Genomic DNA, 21,530 nt, shown 5'->3' with positions numbered 1-21,530 from the left:
CTATAAACCTAAAACTTCTGAAAAATTATCAAGTCCATTAACACTACATAAGTATAAAGGAAACAATCCAACAATAAGATATAACAATTATAAATATTTATGTGCCCAGCATGGGAGCACCCAAATACATAAAAGCAGCTATTAACTCACATAAGGGAAGAAATTGATAGTAATATAATATTAGTAGAGAACTTTAGCACCCCACTGACATCAATGAATAGATCATCCAAAGAGAAAATGAACAAGGAAATGATGGCTTCGATTGACACACTGGATCAGAAGGACCTAACAGATATATTCAAAACATTCCATCCAAAAATAGTGGAAAAATATTCTTTTCAAGAATGAATGTACATGGAACATTCTCTGAAACTGATCACATAAGAAGCCATAAAACAAATATCAAAAATTAAGAAAGACTGAAGTCTTATCGTGTATCTTTTTCAAACACGATGCTATGAAACTAGAAATCAACGACAAGAATAAATCTGGAAAGAACACAAATATATGGAAGTTAAGTAACATGCTACTAAACCATGAATGGGGTCAGCCAAGAAATCAAAGAGGAAATAAAAAATATATGTATATAAGTGACTATTAAAGAACAATGGTCCAAAATCTTTGGGATACCGCAAGAGCTGTTCTAAGAGGAAAGATTATAGCAGCACAGCCCTAACTCAAGAAGCAACAAAACAAACTTGAAGCGAACAACCTGACCTCACACCTAGTGGAGATAGAAAAAGGAGAATGAACAAAACCCCAAAATGGTAGAAGGAAGAATGCAGGAGAAACATTTGGCAAAATACAATACCCATTCATGATAAAACAAAACAAAACAAAACAAAACAAAACCCTCCACAAAGTACATTTAGAGAAAATACTCCTCAACATAATAAATGCCATCGATGAAAAACCCACAGCTAATATCATCACTGATGGGGGAAAATTGCTCATGAATGAAAGAACAAATATTCTTCCAATATTAAAGAATTACTAATGTCTCTATCGTTAGTCCTTATAGCATTATTTGTATAAAGTGAATAAACATGGTGTGAACTACTGGATTTTCCTTCAAAAGTTTTTCAAAGACTAGGGGCACCTGGGTAGCTCAGTCGATTAAGCATGTGACTCTTGATTTTGGCTCAGGTCATGATCCTGGGGATCCTGGGGTCATGGGATGGAGCCCCCGCATCAGGCTCCCCACTAGATATGGAGCCTGCTTAAGATTCTCTCTCCCCTTCTCTTTCTGCCCACCCTCTATCCCACTCGCATGTACAAACCAGCACTCTCTCTAAACTAATAATAATAATAATTAAAAAATAAATTTAAAAATTGGAAGAATGTTAGTCTCCTTTTAGTTTCATCAAAGATAACGTTTCTTTGTCTCTTGGTCTCTGGGCTACTTTGGGTTGGTTTCATAGAAGAATCAAAACCGACCTGTGTGTATACAACCATTTGAAATTGAAAGTCATCTCTTTCTTCCAATCCAGTCTTCTTTTTTCTTCCCAAAGAATTCAACACCAGAGAGAGAAGACTTGAAGAGAATATCCAACAACATATGTTCAAACAGTCGCGGATATAGGGCACAGAACAGTCTAAGAGAGCCATGATGCACTTCTTGATGCTATTATGGGCCGTCTAAAAAATATGAGTGATGATGAAGAGCTATAGGAAGAAACCCGACGGAAAATTTTAACTCAATCAGATGGATGCTATATAAGCCATAGAAATCCTTGTCTTTAATTCCAAACAATTAGATTGCACGTATAGATACCCACATTCTATTTCTTTCTAAGCTATTTTGATCAAAACTTGCTAAAGGATATACTTTTCCCCTCTTTTTACCTTAATTTCTATTTTCTCCATCTCCTTCTGATTTTGCCCGCAGAGTGCATTTTCCCTGTTTGAGCTCGATGTGCCGTTGTGCAAAAAGTCTGTTGGCCCAGATGAGCACAGTAGATATTTACATGAAATAGCAGGGAAGGATCCATCTGGGGCGCATGACTGATGTTGGCAATACAAGAAGAGGGATTCTGATTTGTTGTATAAATCATCCTGAGAGCCCCCAAGAGTGAACACATAGGGGCTGCTGCTTATTTTCGCGGAGCTTAGGATCACCTTTGAAATAGAGTTAAAATTAGGTGAAGTGTGATTTTGGAAAGAGGATTAAACAAAGATAATAGTTTTGATACCTCTGCTTGTACTAACTGATGTATTTCAACAACATAAAAGGTTTAAAAGGAAGAGGGTTCTTCCCCTTACCATTGCTCAGTACGTACAGATAATAATCAAAATTGAGAAATAGACCAACATAATTCTCAAAATTCATACCATTATTGTTGGGTGGAAATTAATGTTACTTAGGAATTTCATGGTATATGGGATTTATAGTGAAGTAAAAAGGCGACTTTAGGAGAAAAAATTCATACATTTAAAAGGAGAAATAAATCCTGTGTTTGACTCACAGCTCCATAACCCATTGGGATGAATATTTTTCTTTCTTCTGATTGTTCCTCTTTTCTAATGCAGCATCATCTCCCCCCCCCCCCCTTTTTTTTAAAGGATGGCCAATTTGAGTCAGTCACTATCAAGGCTTATTTCAGAATTAATGTGATATTTATGAGCTTATTTTCCAACAGGACTTTCTTAAAACATGCGTGATGATGTTAGACTGGAAATGACTACCCAGTGGCAAGTGCAGACACTTTATCTCTATGGGTGCTGCTGTGGTAAGTGTGTACTTTCAGGGTACAATATTGGCATTCTTCTAGGAAAATTCTGACTCTGGTAAGTGGAGAAAATAGCACAGAGTAATGCTTCTCTTTTGACATCTTCTCCAAGCCACCATCTGGTTTGGGTCATGACTGGGAAGACCAACCATTTCAATCCTAAAAGGCGCATATAGATTTCTTTCCATCCGTGAGCTGTCTCTGAACTGCACAGGTAAGGACAGGGCTTGAGGCATAGCAGGGGACATCACATGGACACCTCCCATTTTAATATTTTGTCCGAATGAGGCTGAACGTTCAGCATGGAGGAGATCTCACAGCAGTGACTGTCTGCCCTCCGGGTAACAACCCCATCTGTGGGCACTGGGCTGGAGACAAGAGTCTTTTTATGAACTGGGGCTGCAGAGTCAGGCCCATCTCTACTTCCCAGGACAACTGGTCCAGTATGAAACCACTCTCGTCTTCAGAGCCCCAGCTGGGGCCATCTGTGCCACCCCAGAGCTTGGAGCCTACTCCAGGAAGTGGTTTTAGGACACGACCTCCGGACCCAATCTATACCCACCACTGGGAAGAGCCAGCCGAATTCAATGTGTGCTGCTGCAGGGCTGGATACAAACGGAAACACTGCCCTGGGACACATCCCCATAAAAAGGCACACACGTCTCAGAACCTGATCCTGCTGTGTTTGTGCTGCCTGCGGTGGGAGCTTTGCTGAGTTTTCAGAGAAGACAGCAGGTGCTGGGTTTTCCAGGAAAAATAAGTGCTTGGGCACACAGTAGCGGGCATGCACTACTAGACCACAAAGAATGTTGCCGGGCTCCGGTGATATTCAAGAAAGGCCCCGGGGAGCTCGGATGAGGGCCTCCTAACTGCGTGCCGCTATATGCACGCTCACCTCCTGCACCCGACAATTAAATCACAGGAGCTAGAACTAGCAAGATGGTGGATGCCCACGGTCGTCCCCTTCCTGTGACCCTGGCCTACCTTGTGGCATCTCTCTTTTCCCCTTTCCTATCCGGACTCCTATTTCCCTCAGCCTGTCTTCATCCTGTGAAGTGCCCACTCAAACCTACTTCCCCCGCTCCCAAGCTTCCTATTCAAAAGCCCTTCACTATCCACCCTCCTGCATCAAAATTTGATTCCTTCCAGCGAGCAGTGCTCAGCGAAAAAGGAGGAGGAAGCAGTCTGATTAAGGAGGTTAAGAGGGGAGTCACGTTCTTAGGGGTATTTGCATTTTCACAAGGGGATTAGGGGACACGTTTGACACTGTCAGCATGGAATTTTGCAGAGCACTGGACAGCAGGAATGAGCTCCCTTCCGTGCAGGAAGTGAGATGTGGGAGGTGGGAAGTATTTTGAGGGGTGCTTAAATCGTGGGAGCCTGTGGCTGCTCCCTTGATGGAGCTGTAAACAAACATCGCTTCCGATGAGCGGCATCTCAAGATCTAGAGAGCGCGGCAATGGGAGAGAATTTCAGCTGGTGGGCTGGGTTGGATGTGTGGGGTTAAATGGACTTTAGGGGGAAAATGCCACTATGACTCATGGGGAGTCCTTTCCTCTGTGCCTCGCCTCCACCAGGCCAGACTCACAGCCTCTTCTCTCCTTCCCTCTGTCCTGGAGGCCTCATTTCTTGAAAGAGAAGTAGAAACTGTGCATCTCCAATGGGTCTTCATTACCTTTAAGGATAAAACTAAGGTTTCTTCATGAGAATCCCCAGCATCTGGAGCTGAGAAGCTCTCGCTCTCTTTCTGCTTTCAGAATTTCATTCCACCCTGAACTCCCAAAAACACAAAGGACTTCCTCCTGGATCCTTCCTGCCCTATAGTGACAGCCCTATTTCTTTGCTCCAATTGTCACAATTGCTCATGAGTCTTCCGTGCTGATGGTCTCTGCTTTACTTTACTCTTCTGTAGTCTGCTCTGACCTCCACCAGTCACCTGAGCTGATCAGTGCAAGGACAGATAATCAAACCCCATGTCTGTCCTCTGTCCTGAAGTTTCTTGGTCTCTTAGCAGCACTGCAAGGTTGACCTTCACGTTCATGAGATGCTCCTTAGGGTTCTCCTAGGTGCCCAAGCCAGTCCCCTTCCACCAGTTTTTATGGGGCACCATCTCACTTATGAAGACCGAGGCTCCCCAAAAGGTACGCAGCTTCCTCCTAGCTGGGTATTGCCTTATCTTGCCAAACTGCAGAACCACAATGTCAACAGTAATAAAATATAAAGCACGGAGTGATCTGAGCTCCTTCTTCCTACTGTCACCTCTGTAGATTCTTCTTACCGACATCACGCATCACTAAGTATATTAATGTTATTTAAAAGTGCACATATTTTACACTGGAAAATGGACCAAGTCCATTGACTTATTGGGCGTACTCTGAATTCCACGAGGAGATCTCCATCGATGATTTGTCCAAATTACATAACTGGTTAGAAACACAGGAAGGTACTTTTATACAATTTAATTAGAACAACATGTGGGTGTTGGTAAGAAGTGCCAATAACATTGGAATTTGTGAAACTTCATCACAGAGCCAACTTCTACCAAGACCTCTCTCTTCTGCTGGCTTCTGTACTTTCCTCCATTGATGGTTATGAGAAAGGTTGCTATGAACACTTGCGTACAGGTGTTTGTGTGGGTGGACATTTTCATATCCCTTGAGCAGACACCCAAGAGTGGATTGCTGGGTTGTATGGACAACATACATTGTACTTTTCCAGAAACTGGCCAGGCGCTGAGTGATGCCCCCTTCCTTGACCCTGTAAGCCCCAAATTAAATTAGGTGCACCCTGCTATTCTTAGATCCTCTTCTCTGACTCCGCAGTGTTTCTGACAATTTACAATTACACCTTCATGTGTGTGATTTCTTACCATGTCTCTCATACTAAATCCCACGTTGCACGGAGGAGTCTGGACCACGTTTATGTGGTTTACATTGTTGGGAAACAAAACAGGGGAATTGAGTGGCACTTTTTCTGCCTTCCAACTCTTGGGATACATGTTGAGCTATCCCTTCAAGGAGATTCTGGCCAGAGAAAAGCAGGTGTGCATTCACAGCTACCATGAAGGAGTAGATAGCATGCGGGTCTACAGGCGCTGTCAAAGGACTCGATTTGCCTGTCTCTGGGACCACTGCTGGGACCCTGGGAAGAATTTAGGCAAGGGGCACAAGGCTGGTGACTTCTGTCACCCTAAGGGCGAGTTCTCCCTGGATGTAGTGGGGTGGTGGTGGTGGGATGGACCACCAGATGGCAGTTGAGAGGAAAGAAATCAAGGTCGAGAAATAGAACTGGTGTTGGAAATGGTCTTAACGGAGGGGAGTGATGGGTGAAAAGCCTCAGGTCTTAATCCTTGAGAGGTCCTAACAACACCCTCCCTAGGAACAACCATACACTATTCCTGAGGAGCTGGGGGCCGAGGGAAGGGATGATTTTCAGAGGCCTGCACTGTGGCTGGAAGCACTCGCAAACTTTGTTGACTCTGTTCCAGTCTTGAACCGGCTAACAACTTGCTTCATCAACATGACTATGCATCAGTAAGAGCATCAGCAGAGAACAAACAGCTCATCACACACACGCCTGATAAGTACTTGCAAAGAGAGGGCACTCAAGAATGACATTTTGCAGTGTTTTCTGGAGGTAGGTTGAGAATACCAAAAACCAAAGTAATGAGGGAGCTGTCTCATGCATAGACAAGCGGTAGCGTCCAAGGCCCTTAATATTTTCCCAATTAGAGGGCATCTCAAACTTGTTTAAAGCAAGTACTTTTCTTGATACAAATTGGTAGTGCAGCTAAGTCAGGCACGTGTTCTCTGCGGCCACCAACAGTGTGAGTAGAGAAGATACTTAAGCGTAGGATTCACTGCTCCCCGGCAGCACCCGTGTGGGCTGGGTCTACACCACGAAGGTGTCAACAGGACGACAAACATCCTTTTTATTCTAACTACCACGGAAACGTATTTCCTTCCCTATGGTTGACGATAATTACGTTGGGAACAGCTATATTTTCTGGAGTGTGAAGCACGTGTAACTTACGACCCCGATCCTCAGCCCCGCCGCTTCATAACCAAGTGGCCTTTGGGGTACATAACCTAATTATGTAACATAACCCTTAGAGATAAGAGAGGGGAAGCTGGGAGTACTCTCAGCCACTACACGGGGCAGAGAGAGCAAAAAGGGCAAAGCAAAAGGCAAGGATGTACGTTCATAAATAAAAAGTGCCTAGCTCACGATGAACACTCAACAAATGCTAGACGACCTAGTTTATGCAGAAATTTAGAGTGTTTTGCAATTTTCAAGTGATCTGCATATGTGAATACTTCATCCTAATTAAAACTGTTCTCCATGAGTTTTTCATATTTCAGCATCTGGCTCTTTGCCTTTCTTTTCAAGGTAAGCGCCTTTCTACAGGAGTCAAGTGGGTCTTGGTTTTGCCTTCAGAGAAGACACAGAACATGCACCCACAGAGCAGAGGTGAAGGACAGGTTCTTACGAGGAGCACAGGCTCTGCTGATGGCTCTGTCCTGGGCCCTCTACGGAACCCTTGGTTCTTGGCTGTCTTGGTTCTCTGGATTTCTGACTACTGGTATACTCAGCTCTGGGTGGTTGACTCCTCCTGGCTGGTAACACTGTTCCTCGCCTCCGGGCCAAGTGAGAATTCTAATCCTTTTTAAGTGTGTGTGCTCATCATGAAGATTCCAAGTGTTCCCTAAGGCCCCGTTGGCACTGGTTCCTCACCTGCCCTGCCAGCTCACTCAAGCTCCCCAGTCCCTGAGCCTTCTCCTTGGCGGCACAACCCAGGCTTGGGCATGACGCACTGATTACATGCACTGCCAAGACTTAACCCTTGCTGTTTGGTTATATATGGAAGGGGCCCCAAGAGGAAAATCTGGGTGATGACTGAGAAGTTTAGAGATTCGTAAAAGCCAGACTTAGGGAGATCTACAAAGTTCACACTAGACCAAACATAGCAAGCCATTCCTGGGAAGGCCAAAGACCACGAACAAAATCCTAGCCACAGCTGGAGGAAAGAGACAGGTTGCTTTCAAACTCAGGACCAATAACTGGTATAATTTAATCAAAACGATAGAAGTCAGATAATAGAAACTATATCTTTAAAGGGTAAGAGGTAATTAATCTCAAACCACAATTCAATACCCAGTGAAGACGGCTTTAAAAAGTGGTGAGAGAAACGATGATTAGACAAATTACTGAGATAATTTGTCCTCATCAAACCCATCTATGTAAACACACAATGCCGTTATTTGTTGACTATGATTTCTAGGACAATGAAAAGTTTACTCATAACTTGGTTTCTTTGTTTCTGACTTTTATATGGAATGTCTTTTTTACCACCAAGTATAGAATTGATGTGACTTACAGAAAAATAACTACTGTTTAGTTAAATGTCTATCCATAATTTAATACGACGTTGAGTATCAAATGCATACCCACTCTTTCCTATAGTGGATTTTGAAAATATGCCATTTTAAGTGACTTTGCATTATATATGAATTCCCCATCCCTTTGTCAAGGATTTTCATAAGTCGATGTATTTGACGGCATGTTTCCGAGACCTCATGCTTGTTAAGAAACTAGAAAACAAAAAATAAAAAAATAATAATAAAATAATAAAAAAAAAAGAAACTAGAAAACATTAGGATATTTGAATAGTTCTTTATGATTTTTATGTCCTAGAGAAATTTATTATTAACATTACGGTAAAAACTGCAAATCATTTCATGTAAATACTCATTTCATATGCGATGTTGGAGCAACGCACATAGAATTTGGCAATCATGGGTTTTAGTCTACAGAAAGCAATGCTTTCATGCAATGCCTTAATACTAATGGGATAGTCTGACAGTGTCCAAAAACACTTTGTGTCAGGCACCTGTCATTCCGTGGAGAACCAGAAAGAGAAAGCTAACTATTTGGTCCTTCAAAATCCACTTGGGTCAAAAGATGCATAGAAAATCAAACTCTGCCTAATTTGAAATCCTTTGCTGTGCTGGGGACAGACTTAGGTCAGAAAGCCTCCACGAGGCCAAGGTTTGAACTTTGTCCTGTGGAACAGGAGAGCGTACACAATGTGAGGCAGAGGAGTTAGTATGCATTTTTTTTTTTTATTATAAAACTTGGTTATCATGTGCAAATGTGTTTTTAAGAATAGGTAACACCATTCGAAGCACGGCAAATCTAGCGTCCAACTATTATATTCAAAGAAACAGGAACCTCAATGGCTAAGCACTGAGCAGTGCTGCAGAGCAGAAATGATCCATGTGTCTTGATAAGGCAAGTCTCTCCGGGTAAAGCAAGTGTCTTCCAGACGCCCTTTTCTCTTCTACGGCTCGCTGAACTCCAACTGAGGGAGTATTGGGTGGAAGGAAGAACCCTAATACATAGTCATTAGTATGTTCCTAAAAGTGCTGTGCATGTCTCATTGAAGAGGAATTAAGAAGAGACTGATTTTATCGCCTCTCAGGGGCTGTCATCAGTACCAAATGCTTCCAAAGGAGGTGCAGGGGATGGGTAAATGCTAGCCGCCCACTAGGGCAACATCACATAACAGCCACTAATCTCTGCATGTCTTTAAACGCATTAAGAAACCACAATGTCTCTTTAAAGTTTCTCGGCAGGAGTCATCCGGGTCTAAATTGGCATTACTATTATTCCTCTGTGAAATCGATGGGTTGTTAGTGGGATGTCATCATTAAGAGGCACTGGGTCAATCAGGCTGAGGTAGAACAAGAAAGAACATGTGCGGCTTGGCCAACCATCACTATTTTCCTTTGTACAACAAAATAAGAGTTTTGCCTTGGTTGTAACAACAATGTACTTGAGCTCAAATTTACCGTAGAGCAAAGTGTACACTGATCTACAGCTACATGTTTGGGAGACGCATGAGCGCGCTTTGTGTTTCTTGTACAAAATGGCTGGAAGATGAGAAAACATACATGTTTTATTAAAAGGAGATATCAAATCCAATAAGGGATCATCTCAGGGAGATCTTATGTTTGCCGCACACAAGGGCACTAATGCATAAATGCCATTTTACAATGTGAGTGCTGCTTGGCTTCCAAAGAAAAAAAAGTCGAGTCACATTTTTGTTTTACATTTGTTCAAGCATAATTTTTTTAAAAAAGTAAAATCAAACTCTCATACATAATGAGAACTGATGTCAAGGATTTTATTCAACTCAATTAACTGGTGAGGGATCCAGTAAGATGTTACAACCAGTTTGACGGAGAGTTCACAGAATAGACCCATACACACTGGCGAGGACTAATGTGGAAATGAATTTGCTGAACGGATATAAAACTGGTCAACAGCCGGAGGCAAGCATCAACAGACGACCAAGGATGGGCACATTCGCATTCATTACCATGACTTTTCCACCACATGGAAGTTAGCTCCGTGACAAGCAATGACACACCAGCAGGCATGGTGCGCCAGGATTGTTTTTCCCATATTCCAATGCCTTTCTCAATGTTCCCACCGCAAAAGGGTGAGTAAATCTAGTAAAAAGTAAAAGAAGTTAAAAAAAAAAGGTCCATCATCAAAGTGTTAACATCTGGTAAATGATCCCAGAAATGTGCTAATAAGGCTCTTGGTCACACTAGGTATGTATTCCGAATTCAGATTATATTTGCACAAAGGCTGTGTTAGAAAACTACCGGTTTTTAGAAAAGAGGATGGTTTTTTTGAGGTAGAAAGCACATCCTCAAGTGTAGACATGTGCCTGATGATGTGAGGTACAGACCACAGTTATGTTCACACTGAGAACAAACTACTGACGGTACGGTTCAGAGTGGGCCTCTGGGCGGAGGTGTGCCGAGAGGCTGTGTGGGCCAGAAAGACGGTCAATTTTGCTAACAGGGAGGACGGTTTCTCAGGACTCATCCATGACCTGGCTTTTCCACTCAGACTACAAACAAAACACAGCTGCGATCTCCGTTGTACCAGCCGCTACAGCACATTAAGACAACAGTTAAGACAGTAGAGTCATACAGGAAAAAGATAAATATAACATATATGTACATACACATATATACACATATATGTAAGCATATACGTATATGTACGCATATTTTACATTTTCAAGCCATGGTTTAGAGAAAGTAAAAAGGAAATGAATGCAAATATAATTTCATTCCACCTTTGAAAAGGAAGTATTTTACATGCATGCGTATGTATAAACATGTAAAGATGCACACACGCATACACACATACATGCCCGAGCACTCACACACAAGCATGTGTACGTGTGTGTATTTGCCGCTTATGACGCCTACATGGATTATTCAGGTGCAATGACACCGTATGATCATTCATGTAGGATGTATGATTGTGCAAATGAGGGCTTGGTGGCTGCCTCTGTTTTGCCTTCTCTCAGCTGGGACGCTGTGGTATGTCAGCACTAGTCACGGTAGGCCAAGCCCGCATGGGACAGAAGGCCGGCCTCGCAGGCTGAAGGACCCCTCACACGGTGATTTCCCGGGTGCCATGGGTTACTCGAGCAGGTGCCGTGACCGTGACGCCCAGGGAGGCACAGCGGGCTGCTCACACATAGGGTGGCAAACCGAACAGCTCGGGCTGGAAGTCCTGCAGGGAATCCAGCACCACGGTGGCCTTGGACGTCAGGTGTCGCTGCAAGTTCCCATCTGGAACCATGACCACCTGCATGCCAGCTGCAAGGGCCGCCTCCACGCCGTTGGGAGCGTCTTCAAAGACGAGGCACTGTAGGATGAGGAAGAAAGACAAGGTTGAGACGGCCTTTCGCGTAACCAGGCATCTAGACCGGGTTCTCATGATTTCTAGTATTGACACGCCCATCAGTTTTGTCACTGTGCACGGGACACAGAGTTGAAGGGGAGGCTTTCCAGGTTGTGAACCGCAGGGAGGCCGGCACTCCAGTCCTTACATATGGTCCCGCGGGCTTTCCGCACCCGTGACTTTACAGGGGACAGGGTTCCATCACTGCTGCCGAGGTGCTAGTGACATGTGGTGGTGGGTGGCAAGTAGGGACGTTGGGTTTAAAAGTTTGTTTTACTGGAATCCTACAGATCTGTGCAATCACTGAACATTCAGAGCACAAGAGTAAACTAGGGTGGGGGGGAGAAACATGCATTTTATTTAATTTTTTAGAAAATATTTTATTTCTTTATTTGACAGAGAGAGAGCACACCAGAGAGCACAAGCAAGGGGAAGGGCAGAGGGAGGGGGGGAAGCAAGATCCCCACTCAGGGGGGATGCAGGGCTCGATCGCAGGACCCTGGGATCATGACCTGAGCAGAAGGCAGATGTTAAACCCACTGAGCTACCTGGGAGCCCGAAAACATGCGTTTTAAGTGTGACATCAGTGCAGAGCTGATCATGCTTTGGGTACTGCACTTTGGAAAGCGAGCGGTTAAAGCATGTGAGTGAAACCCCGAGCCTGTGTGTGAGGACCAAGGCCTGCCGTGAAAATCTCTGCGAGCAAGCCCAGGGGCCCCGAGCGCTAGCCCCTTCGGCTGTGTCACTCCACCTTATCTTCGGGACGACCGCCGGCCCTTTGCACCCACATGTAAAACAGGGTCTCTGTGCACTGTGTTTTCGAGGCGGCTCCCCCCCACCCCCCGTGCCATCCCGCGAACAATGCCATAAAACAAGAGATCCTAAGCCCACGCAAGGGGAGATCATCCTCCATCCTCCGTCAGTGTCCATCCGGGGAAGACACGTGCCTACAAAGTGCCCTGGGGTCCTGGCAACAGCATCCTTACTTCTCGGTGAAGATTCGGCTCCGTGGGGGCCAGACGTGTATAAAGGGGCCCCGGTCACGGCTGTGCGATCTCTCCCACTGTTCCCGCCATTGTCCTTAGGTGACCCCCAACTGCCAGGACGTGCCAAGGTCACAGCTTTCCACCCTCCCAGCCCCTTGTCCCCCTCCTTTTATCTCGAGAATTTTGCCCTGCGGGCAGTGGCAGCTCACTGTGCTGGTGAGCAGCGAGGCTCATGGACGCCGGTGTGGGCGCAGTGGGACACTAGAAGTTCTGTGTCCTCCCCTGCCTTTAGGTCAGTGGAAAATGCATACACAGGCACACACACTCACAGGCACACATGCACAGACTCCTGCATTCACACGCACAGAAACTCACACTCAGACACATGCACTGACACGTTCATGTACACACGCATAAACTGGCACTTGGACACATGTACACGCTCATACACAAGCACAGGCTCCTTCACTCACGTAGAAACTTGCACCCGTGTGCACATAATCATGTACACACATGTGCACACATGCATAGGCTCATACACACGCATAGGCTCCTTCACACACACACAGAAACTCACACTCAGACACGTGCACAGATACATTCACATACACACACATGAACTGACATTCGGACACGTGCACACTCATACATACATGCACAGGCTCCTTCACTCACACACATAGAAACTTGCACTCAGACACATGTGCACACACATGAACTGGCACTCTGACACACATGTGCATGTTCACACATACACGCAGTCTCCTTCATTCACACAGGCAGAAATTGCACTCAGACACGTGTGCATACACACATTCATGTACACACATGAACTGGCACTCCGACACACGTGTGCACACTCATACACACACATGAACAGACTCCTACAGTTACACACACTAGCTCTCAGACATGTGCGCAGACACAGTTCATGTACACACACATGTGCATGTTCATACACATGCACAGACTCCTACAGTCAGAAGCTTGTACTCAGACACATGTGCAGACACACCTTCATGTACAGACACACGTGTACACACTCATACACACAGACTCCTACAGTCACACACAGAGAAACTTGCCCTCAGACACACGTATTCATGTACACAAACACGAACTGGCACTCAGACACATGTGCACACTCATACACACAGGCTCCTTCACTCAGACACACACACATGTGCACACACACATTAGTGTACACACACGTGTGCACATTCATAACACACATGCACAGACTCTAACAGTCACACATATAGAAACTTGCCCTCAGACACATGTATTCATGTACCCAAACATGAACCGGCACTCGGACACATGTACATGCTCATACACACATGGAGACTCCTTCACTCACACACCCAGAAACTCACACTCAAGACACATGTGCACAGACATGTATTCATGTACACAAACATGAACTAGCACCCGGACATGTGCACACTCATACACACATACACACAGTCTCCTTCACTCACACACACAGAAACTTACAGACACGTGCTCACACATTCATGTGCACACACATGACCTGGCACTTGGACACATCTGTGCACATTCAAAGACACACATGCACAGACTCGTACACTCACAGACACAGAAACTTGCCCTCACATATGCACAGACACACGTTCATGTACAAACACACCCATGAACTGGCACTCAGACACGTGTGCACATTTATACACACATGCTCCTACACACAGAAACTCACACTCAGACATGCACACCACAGACACACATTCATGTGCACACACATGAACTGGCACTCCAACACACGTGCACACTCAGACACACATGGACAGACTCCTACAGTTACACACACAGAAACTAGCCCTCAGACAAATGCGCAGACACATTCATGTGCACACACTCGTGTGCACATTCATGTATACACATGCACAGACTCCTACACTCACAGCTCACACTCAGACACATGCAGACACATCTTCATGTACAGACACGTGTGCACACTCATACAGATACATACACAGACTCCTACACTCACACACACAGAAATTTGCCCTCCCACACATGTGCACAGACGCATTCATGTACACACACATGAACCGGTACTCGGATACACGTGTGCACATTCATACACACAGAAACTCAGACACGTGCAAATTCACACTCACATGCACATAGACACCTGCACATACTGAGGGACACTCAGACACATAGAGAAACCTGCACAGAGATACACACACGCACACTCACGAGCAGACTCCGTGAGGCCCCAGGCATCATAACACTGCAGTGTCAGCACCTGCACAGAGAGAGCTGGCCGGCCCTGGACACGGGCCTTCGAGCACGAAACACCAGACAGATCTGGAGAGAGAGAACACCAAGTCCCTCTAAGAACTTGCAAAGGCCCCTGGCTTCTTTTCCAACCCCCTGCTTCCGCCGTGAGTCAATGGCTTCTGTCGGAGTGGGGCTGGGTCTGCTGAGAACGGGCAGTTTTGTCCTTTAGCTCTGCCTCTGAGACTTCCCGTTAGTGACATTTCCGTCTCTGCCTCTTCACAGTTACGACCTGATTGCATTCTAAATGTCCCCGATCGCTTTATCTGGACCATGGATGGGCACTTAAAGGTCCTGTGGCATTGTGTGTCTCAATGACACCCTGTGTCCTCCGAGGATTTGGAAGCTCCGTGCAGTCCACCTGTGAAATGTCAGTCGGAACAGAGGAGGAGACTGTGTTGATCCCTCAGGGTAACTGTGCTCGGCAACGTCGTGAGAGCAGGTTTTAGTCTGCATCGTGAGGCTCCTTCCGAGGGACGTGGCGGGAGAGACCTGGTGCCTCAGAAACCGTGTCACTTGCCAAAGAGAGGGCCGTGAACAGCGCAGAGAGCATCCGCACCTGAGAGCTGCGTTCCAGGAAATGCCGGCACGGGGTACATGAGGCGGAAAAGCCGCACAGGCGTTGATGGTGACGGCGCTGAGTACCTGGCGAGCCTCCTTCTCAGACTCGGACGGCTTCGTAAGGTGCGCACAGCGTCCTGGTTTCTGTGTTTTCTATTCATACCTTGTCCCCGCTCAGTTCAGAAGCAATCGCCCCAACAGGGCACGGAGGGCTGACCTGTCGCGTGTGTGATGCCCACGAGAACGTGCAAAGCCCTGGAAGGCATACAGAGCAGCGAGCCAGCCGTCGGTGGGGCGACGCGGTCTCAGCAGCGGCCGGGAGCTGAGAGAACCGGCCAGGCCACGAAGGGCCGTGTGAAACGTGTCGTTGAGCACAAGTATGCGAGACCGGTGTGTCACACGACACAGCAGACAGCCGGGGACACGGGCTGGTGTGTGCTGTTCTTCAGCTGAGCCATAGACGCCGCCTCCAGCCGTGAAGGTGGTGGGCCGCTGTGGTCCACGACAGAGACGCGGCTGCGGGTCACTGTGGCCACAGGCCAGGGGCGGCACCCTGGCTGTGCGCCGAAATGCCTCTGTTCCCCCTCCCTTCTTGTGGCTGCCTCACGGGGAGGCCCTCCAAACACGCTTCTCAGGAGCCTGCACCCCACATCACCCATCGCCTCCCCAGATTCCACTCGAGAAATGTGCAGGTGCTGAACCAGGCCTTCAGGGGCTTGGAGGCTCAGCGGCCGGCCGCATGGAGGCCGAGTGGGACAAGGCGGGGGCAGGAACCCTCCTCGGCAAGTGGGCATGAAGTGTGCACAGGCTGTTTTCCCTGCAGAGTAGTCAGAGTAGCCAGAGCAGGACAGCGAACATGTGCACTGCCGGGAACCACCCTGGGGCTGGGTCCACGCATCCAGGACATGGCTCCTCATGATGCCACCTACCTGGAAGCCTACACGCTCCCCGGCCTCCTCTGAGACGCACAACTGCAGAGCACAATGCCTGCATTCCGAAGCACTGATCAATAGCGTCGAAAGTTTCTTATGCCTGCCTGCCTGCGTGTTGGCTCCTAAGGTCTAACGTGTTTCCGAGGACCACACATGGGAGAGAGTGCCCACTGCCCCAACACCCAGATGTTTTACCAACAGTCAGAGCGTAGCTTACCTACCTGCCGAAACCCAAACATGAATCTCTGAGAGTTACCCACAACCATGCTACCTGTAATCACTGCGCTCACGGGTCGTAAATCCATCGACAGCTCTAAGCTAGAATAACACCGCTCAGATCGTGCATGCACGCGGGCAGGGGGAGTGCGGTTCACCGAAATACGCGAATGTCTCTGCGTGATTCCTACCTGTCACGCCTGGCTCACAGAAGGAGAGCTTCAGCCCGCTGGGCTTGGCGTCCATCCTCATTTACGTCCTTCTGTGCTCCTGTAGCTCGGACCTCACCCTCCGCACCCGGCACTGACTCATTACCCTGGGCCCCAAACTCATTCACACCCACTTGTAAAATGTGAATTACATGCTTGACTTTGCCCTTTGCCGGAAGGAGGGTTAGGGCAGCAGACAGCTTTGTCCCTCCTTGACCCCCACGTCCCGGCCCTTGCCATGAGGTCCCCATGTGGACGTGTGTGGACAAGCGTGTTTAGCGCACTAGAATCAATGCAGTGGCACAGGCAGAGGGTACTCAAGGATGCGCTTCTGCGCCTTTGAGGAAGCTTCTGGGCAGGAAGAGTATGCTTCTCCCAGCTGTGCACACAGGGCCAGGACGGCACTTGGCCATCAGGACGCAGGGCCAGAGTCCACGCACATGCTCAGGGTGCCAAAGCCAACAGTGAGCACCTGGGGAGAACCTGCTACCTTAGGGGAGATGCTGGAGGTGTCCTGGCCCAGGACTTAGAGCAACAAAGAGGCCACCGCGTGACCGAGCTGGAGGACAACGGGTGACCGAGGCCCGTCTTTGTCACGGGGAAGGGCTCTGAGCCACGGGAAGTTTGGAAATGAGCTGAAGATCACACGGGCACACAGGTGACAGACTTTAGACCAGAGCCCGGGTCTCCGCTAGGTAATGTTCTTTCCACTTTACAAGCCGGAGGCTAAAATAAATCTAAAATTCCATCTCCAGAAGAGGAGACGAGCTTAATTACACGGTAGCCCGAAGGGTTTAATTTAGAAAGAATGACATTTGCAGGTATCGGGGAGGTGAAGCATTTCAGGGGCTCCCGCCCGGAGGTGCTGGGCAGCCCGTGAAGATGTGCAGGCAGGGCCGCGGCCCATTGGGTGGCGACGGTGGGAATTTTCTCGCAGCCTGCTCCTGGGATCCACGCGGGGCCGCAGGAGGTCCCTGCCCCCCCACCTTCCAACCATAACGACCATATACCTCTGACGTTCCATTCTGCTGGACGTCACAGAATCTTCGTGTGGCAGCAGCAGGGGATGCACAGAAATGCGTGGGGTTCAGGGAACGGTTGGCCACACAACAGTCTGACAGACGATGCGGGACAAGAAGGCAAAGATCAATCCCAAGTTGGTGACGTGGTGGGTGGGCGTGGGGCCGCTGTTTTAGTGGAAGGCAGCTGGCTCTAGTGACAGGCCAAGGGTGAGGCCACCACGGGAGCCTCAAGCAGACATGAGGAGCCTGCAGGGCTGCATGGCCACGTGTCCAGCCACAACCGCAGAGAGACAGGGGTGAGCAGGGAGTGTGCAGGCAGCCCGGGTGCGCTCAGATCCGGGAGGGACAGAGCAGACGGGGGGCAGCAGGGCCAGCGGAGGGGCTGGAGGGAGGGAGGGATGGCCACCTGGCGGTGTACTATCCTGTGCTCTGACTCTGGTGATGCTTTCCGGGAGGGACAGAACAGAAGGGGGCGGGGCACAGGGCCAGCGGAGGGGCTGGAGGGATGGAAGGACAGAGGTATGGAGAGAAGGCCACCCGGCGGTGTCCTGTCCACCCCCCTGTGCTCTGACTCTGGCTAATGCTTTAGGCTCGACCCGCACACATAGGGAGTCAGTGTGCCCTCTGCTCACGTGTCTGCACCCGCTCGGCTCAGCAGATCTACGAAGGGCTGGGGGAGCCCCAAGGGAGGCCAGGCTTCACCCCGGCACCCATGCTCCCTGGGGACTGAAGCGTCCAGGCAGCCTTGAGACTCCACTTGCTGACTAACCCTGTCTTTTCAACGGTTACCAGCGTCCCTTTGAAGTTACGTGCCGTTCTGGAACCAGCACACTGCTCCAATGTGACTACGTCGTCTCTGGGGAGCAGGGCTTCTCCCTTTGTTGGTGAAGCACCGTCTGATATGAAGTCACTTCGGGTTCACTTGCAAAAGCCTCAGAAGACGATCCGGGATTGTCTGTGTGCGCACGCTAAGTGCTCCCATGGGCGCGCCCGCTGTGATTCACCGTCTATAAAGCCGGAGACGATCTGACTCGAATCCCTGAAAGCAGCGTTCCACTAAACCACCATTTTTAAGTCCAAGCTTTGTACGAGTTTTTGTAGATTTTATTCTTTGTGTTAATTCTGTAACACCGAGTTCGCTTCTTACATCATGAGACATCAAAGCTTGAAGGTCTCAGACTTGATTTTGGATGGGTTTTCAGGCAGCAGGGCTCACGGCTGACCTCGGTTCTCTTTGTCTCCACGTTCTTTGTCAGACCGTGAACGAGTGTATACAACACCACGGTATTGTGATGATGAAGATGGACACACTTTGTGATGTGTTTACTGAAATAATGAACCTTTAAGTAAGATAAAACTGAGAGCTTGCCATGTATTTTATTAATTAGCATTTTTCTTTATATTATTTGTCCATCCATGTACCCATCTTTTCACCCAACCATGTATTCATGCCTGTCTTTCCATCCATCAGCTATCTACCTATCCATCTGTCCATCCTTCCATCATCTATCCCTCCCTCCACCTATCTATTCACCCATCCTCTCTCCATCCCTCCATCCCTCTATCCATCCATTATCTATCCATATATCCATCCTTCCATCAGCTATTTAATCATCCATCCATCAGCTATGTATCTATCCACTCTCCTCCCTCCCTCCCTCATCTATCCATCCCTCCCTCATCCACCCATTCATGATCTACCCCCCCCTCCATCCCTTCCTCTCTTAGCCATCTATGTCCATCCCCCTCCTTCCATCCACTCATCCATCCATCAACCTATCTATCTCTCCTTCCCTCCCTCCCTCCATCCATCCATCATCTATCCCTCCTCCTTCAATCCATCCATTCGCTATCTATCCATCCATCTATATCCAACCATCTATCTATCCCTCCTTCTCCTCATCCACATAGCCATCATCTATCCCTCCCTCCCTCAGCCATCTGCCCATCCCTCCCTCCTTCCATTCATTCTTTCATCCATCATCTATCTTTCCTTCCTTCCCTCATCTATCCATCTATCCCTCCTCCTTCAATCCATCCATCTGCTATCTACCCTTCTATCTATCCATCCATCTATCCCTCCTTCTCTCCATCCATGTAGCCATCATCTATCTATCCCTCCCTCCCACCCTCCATCAGCCTTCTACGCATCCATCCCTCCATTCATCCATCTGATATCTATCATCTATCTACCTAGTTACTTACCTACCAACCTAGGCACCCATCTCCCTACCTGTAGGTGTAGATCCTAGCTGTGCTGTGGTCCCCTAAGAAAGAGTGTCTGACTTTGACACATCTGACAAGTACTTTGGTACTATGACAAGTACCTTGCACACTGCAGAGCTATTGTCTTCCTGAATTAATTTTGGTCTGGAAATCACAGAATAAAACCTGCATTGACATAAACATATTCATAACCAAATCCTCCAGAGTTCCAAGCTACATACATGAATGAACGGCACCACTCTATGGATTCCTTTTCCTTTTAAGAAAAGCCTTTCAAGGAATGTAGGATTTAACAACTTGGTGGCTGTGGGCATATGGGGGAGGCCTCCTGAGAAACTGTCTCATTTTATTCATGAAAACTATATGGTGAGGCTCTCAGGGTCCATTTTAAAATGTATGTGTGCCAACTAACCACTGAGCAAAGGACTTTGACATAGCTCAGAAACCTTCGTGTAATGTTATCTTAATAATATAGATTTCACGTCCACCAAATTGGTCAGGAGCCATTAAAAAGCCCAACAAAGCTCTCAAAGGCACCGGGGATTTTAAAGATTCATAAGATAAGTCTTAGTAGTTTCTAGACGGTCAAGAGAATCCTTTCTTGCCTTGTCCTACTTTATGTATTCAAGTACATGTGCAAAATTGCACTGGCTTTCCTCAGGGTTTTGCATGATCCTGATACACAGGTGTGACCTGGGGCCCCTGTTGGTTGTGTTACCAGCTAAACTATGACGTTGGCCTCCTGAAGGTTATTCATCAACATAATTAATACGCCTACGTATGTGATATACTGGCTGAACTGAGTTCCCCTCAAATTTACATTGAACAGTAACTGTGACTGTGTTTGGAGACTGGGTCTTTAGGGGAATTTTAAGGTGAAATGGGCCATGGAGGGTGTCCTCATAGGAGAGGAAGAGCACAGTTGCTCTGCTCCCCACTCCCATCCTCAGAGGAAAAGCCATGTGAGAATAAAGAATCTAGGAAGTCTTGAGCAGAAACCAACCCTCCCAGCACCCTGATGTTGGACTTCCAGCCTCCTCTAGAACCAGGAGAGGATAAATGTCCTTGTTTAAGCCACCTGGTCTGTGGTGGCTATGGTCTTGCTATGGAGCCCAAGCAGACTATCACAACATATAGAGCATTATGTATTTAACTGTCAAGTAGCACTTTCTCAGTGGAAGAACTGCTTTTAGACAACTCAGATCATGGGGAATGTTTCCCTCCATAGCCCAGCTCCACACGTCCCTAGAACAGCAAAAGCACAGGTGCATCTGGCTGTGCTCCTGAGGAGCGACTGCAAAGGCTTAAGGAAAAGGAATGGTCAAGGGCAAAGACAGCGCCTTTGCTGACCTGTGGACGTGACTCTTCTGAGGTGTCCTGTCAGGAAAGGCTGGCTAGTACTACGGACGTGATACACACACAGGGAAAGCCAACCCAAGTCACTGGACCTAGAGGGGATTAACCTCTTGATCTCCAAGCCAGCCGACAGAAGCATTGTCATGTGTGAAGTGCCCATGACATAGCTGCCAACACAGGAGGTGTGTGTTTGGGCATCTGGGTCCTGGCACCTGCT

General features: G+C 47.5%; 1 protein-coding gene across 2 annotated transcripts in view; it reads right to left on the bottom strand.

The window, feature by feature from the left end:
* Positions 1-21,530, bottom strand: part of PUDP (pseudouridine 5'-phosphatase) — a 148,449-nt gene that overhangs the window by 58,808 nt on the left and 68,111 nt on the right. Inside the window, exon 4 of one of the 2 annotated variants that reach the window (XM_077888097.1) lies at positions 9,902-11,465. The exons of the other annotated variant lie outside the window; for it this stretch is intronic. Within the exon in view, the coding sequence (XP_077744223.1) occupies positions 11,289-11,465 (177 nt within the window). The 3' untranslated portion in view covers positions 9,902-11,288. Of the gene's footprint in view, positions 1-9,901; positions 11,466-21,530 lie in introns of those variants that run through there. 2 annotated transcript variants of the gene reach the window in all.

Source organism: Canis aureus, chromosome X (genome assembly GCF_053574225.1).
Source record: "Canis aureus isolate CA01 chromosome X, VMU_Caureus_v.1.0, whole genome shotgun sequence".
In the NCBI taxonomy this organism is placed as follows: domain Eukaryota; kingdom Metazoa; phylum Chordata; class Mammalia; order Carnivora; family Canidae; genus Canis; species Canis aureus.
This window is presented reverse-complemented; position numbering and strand designations above follow the sequence as displayed.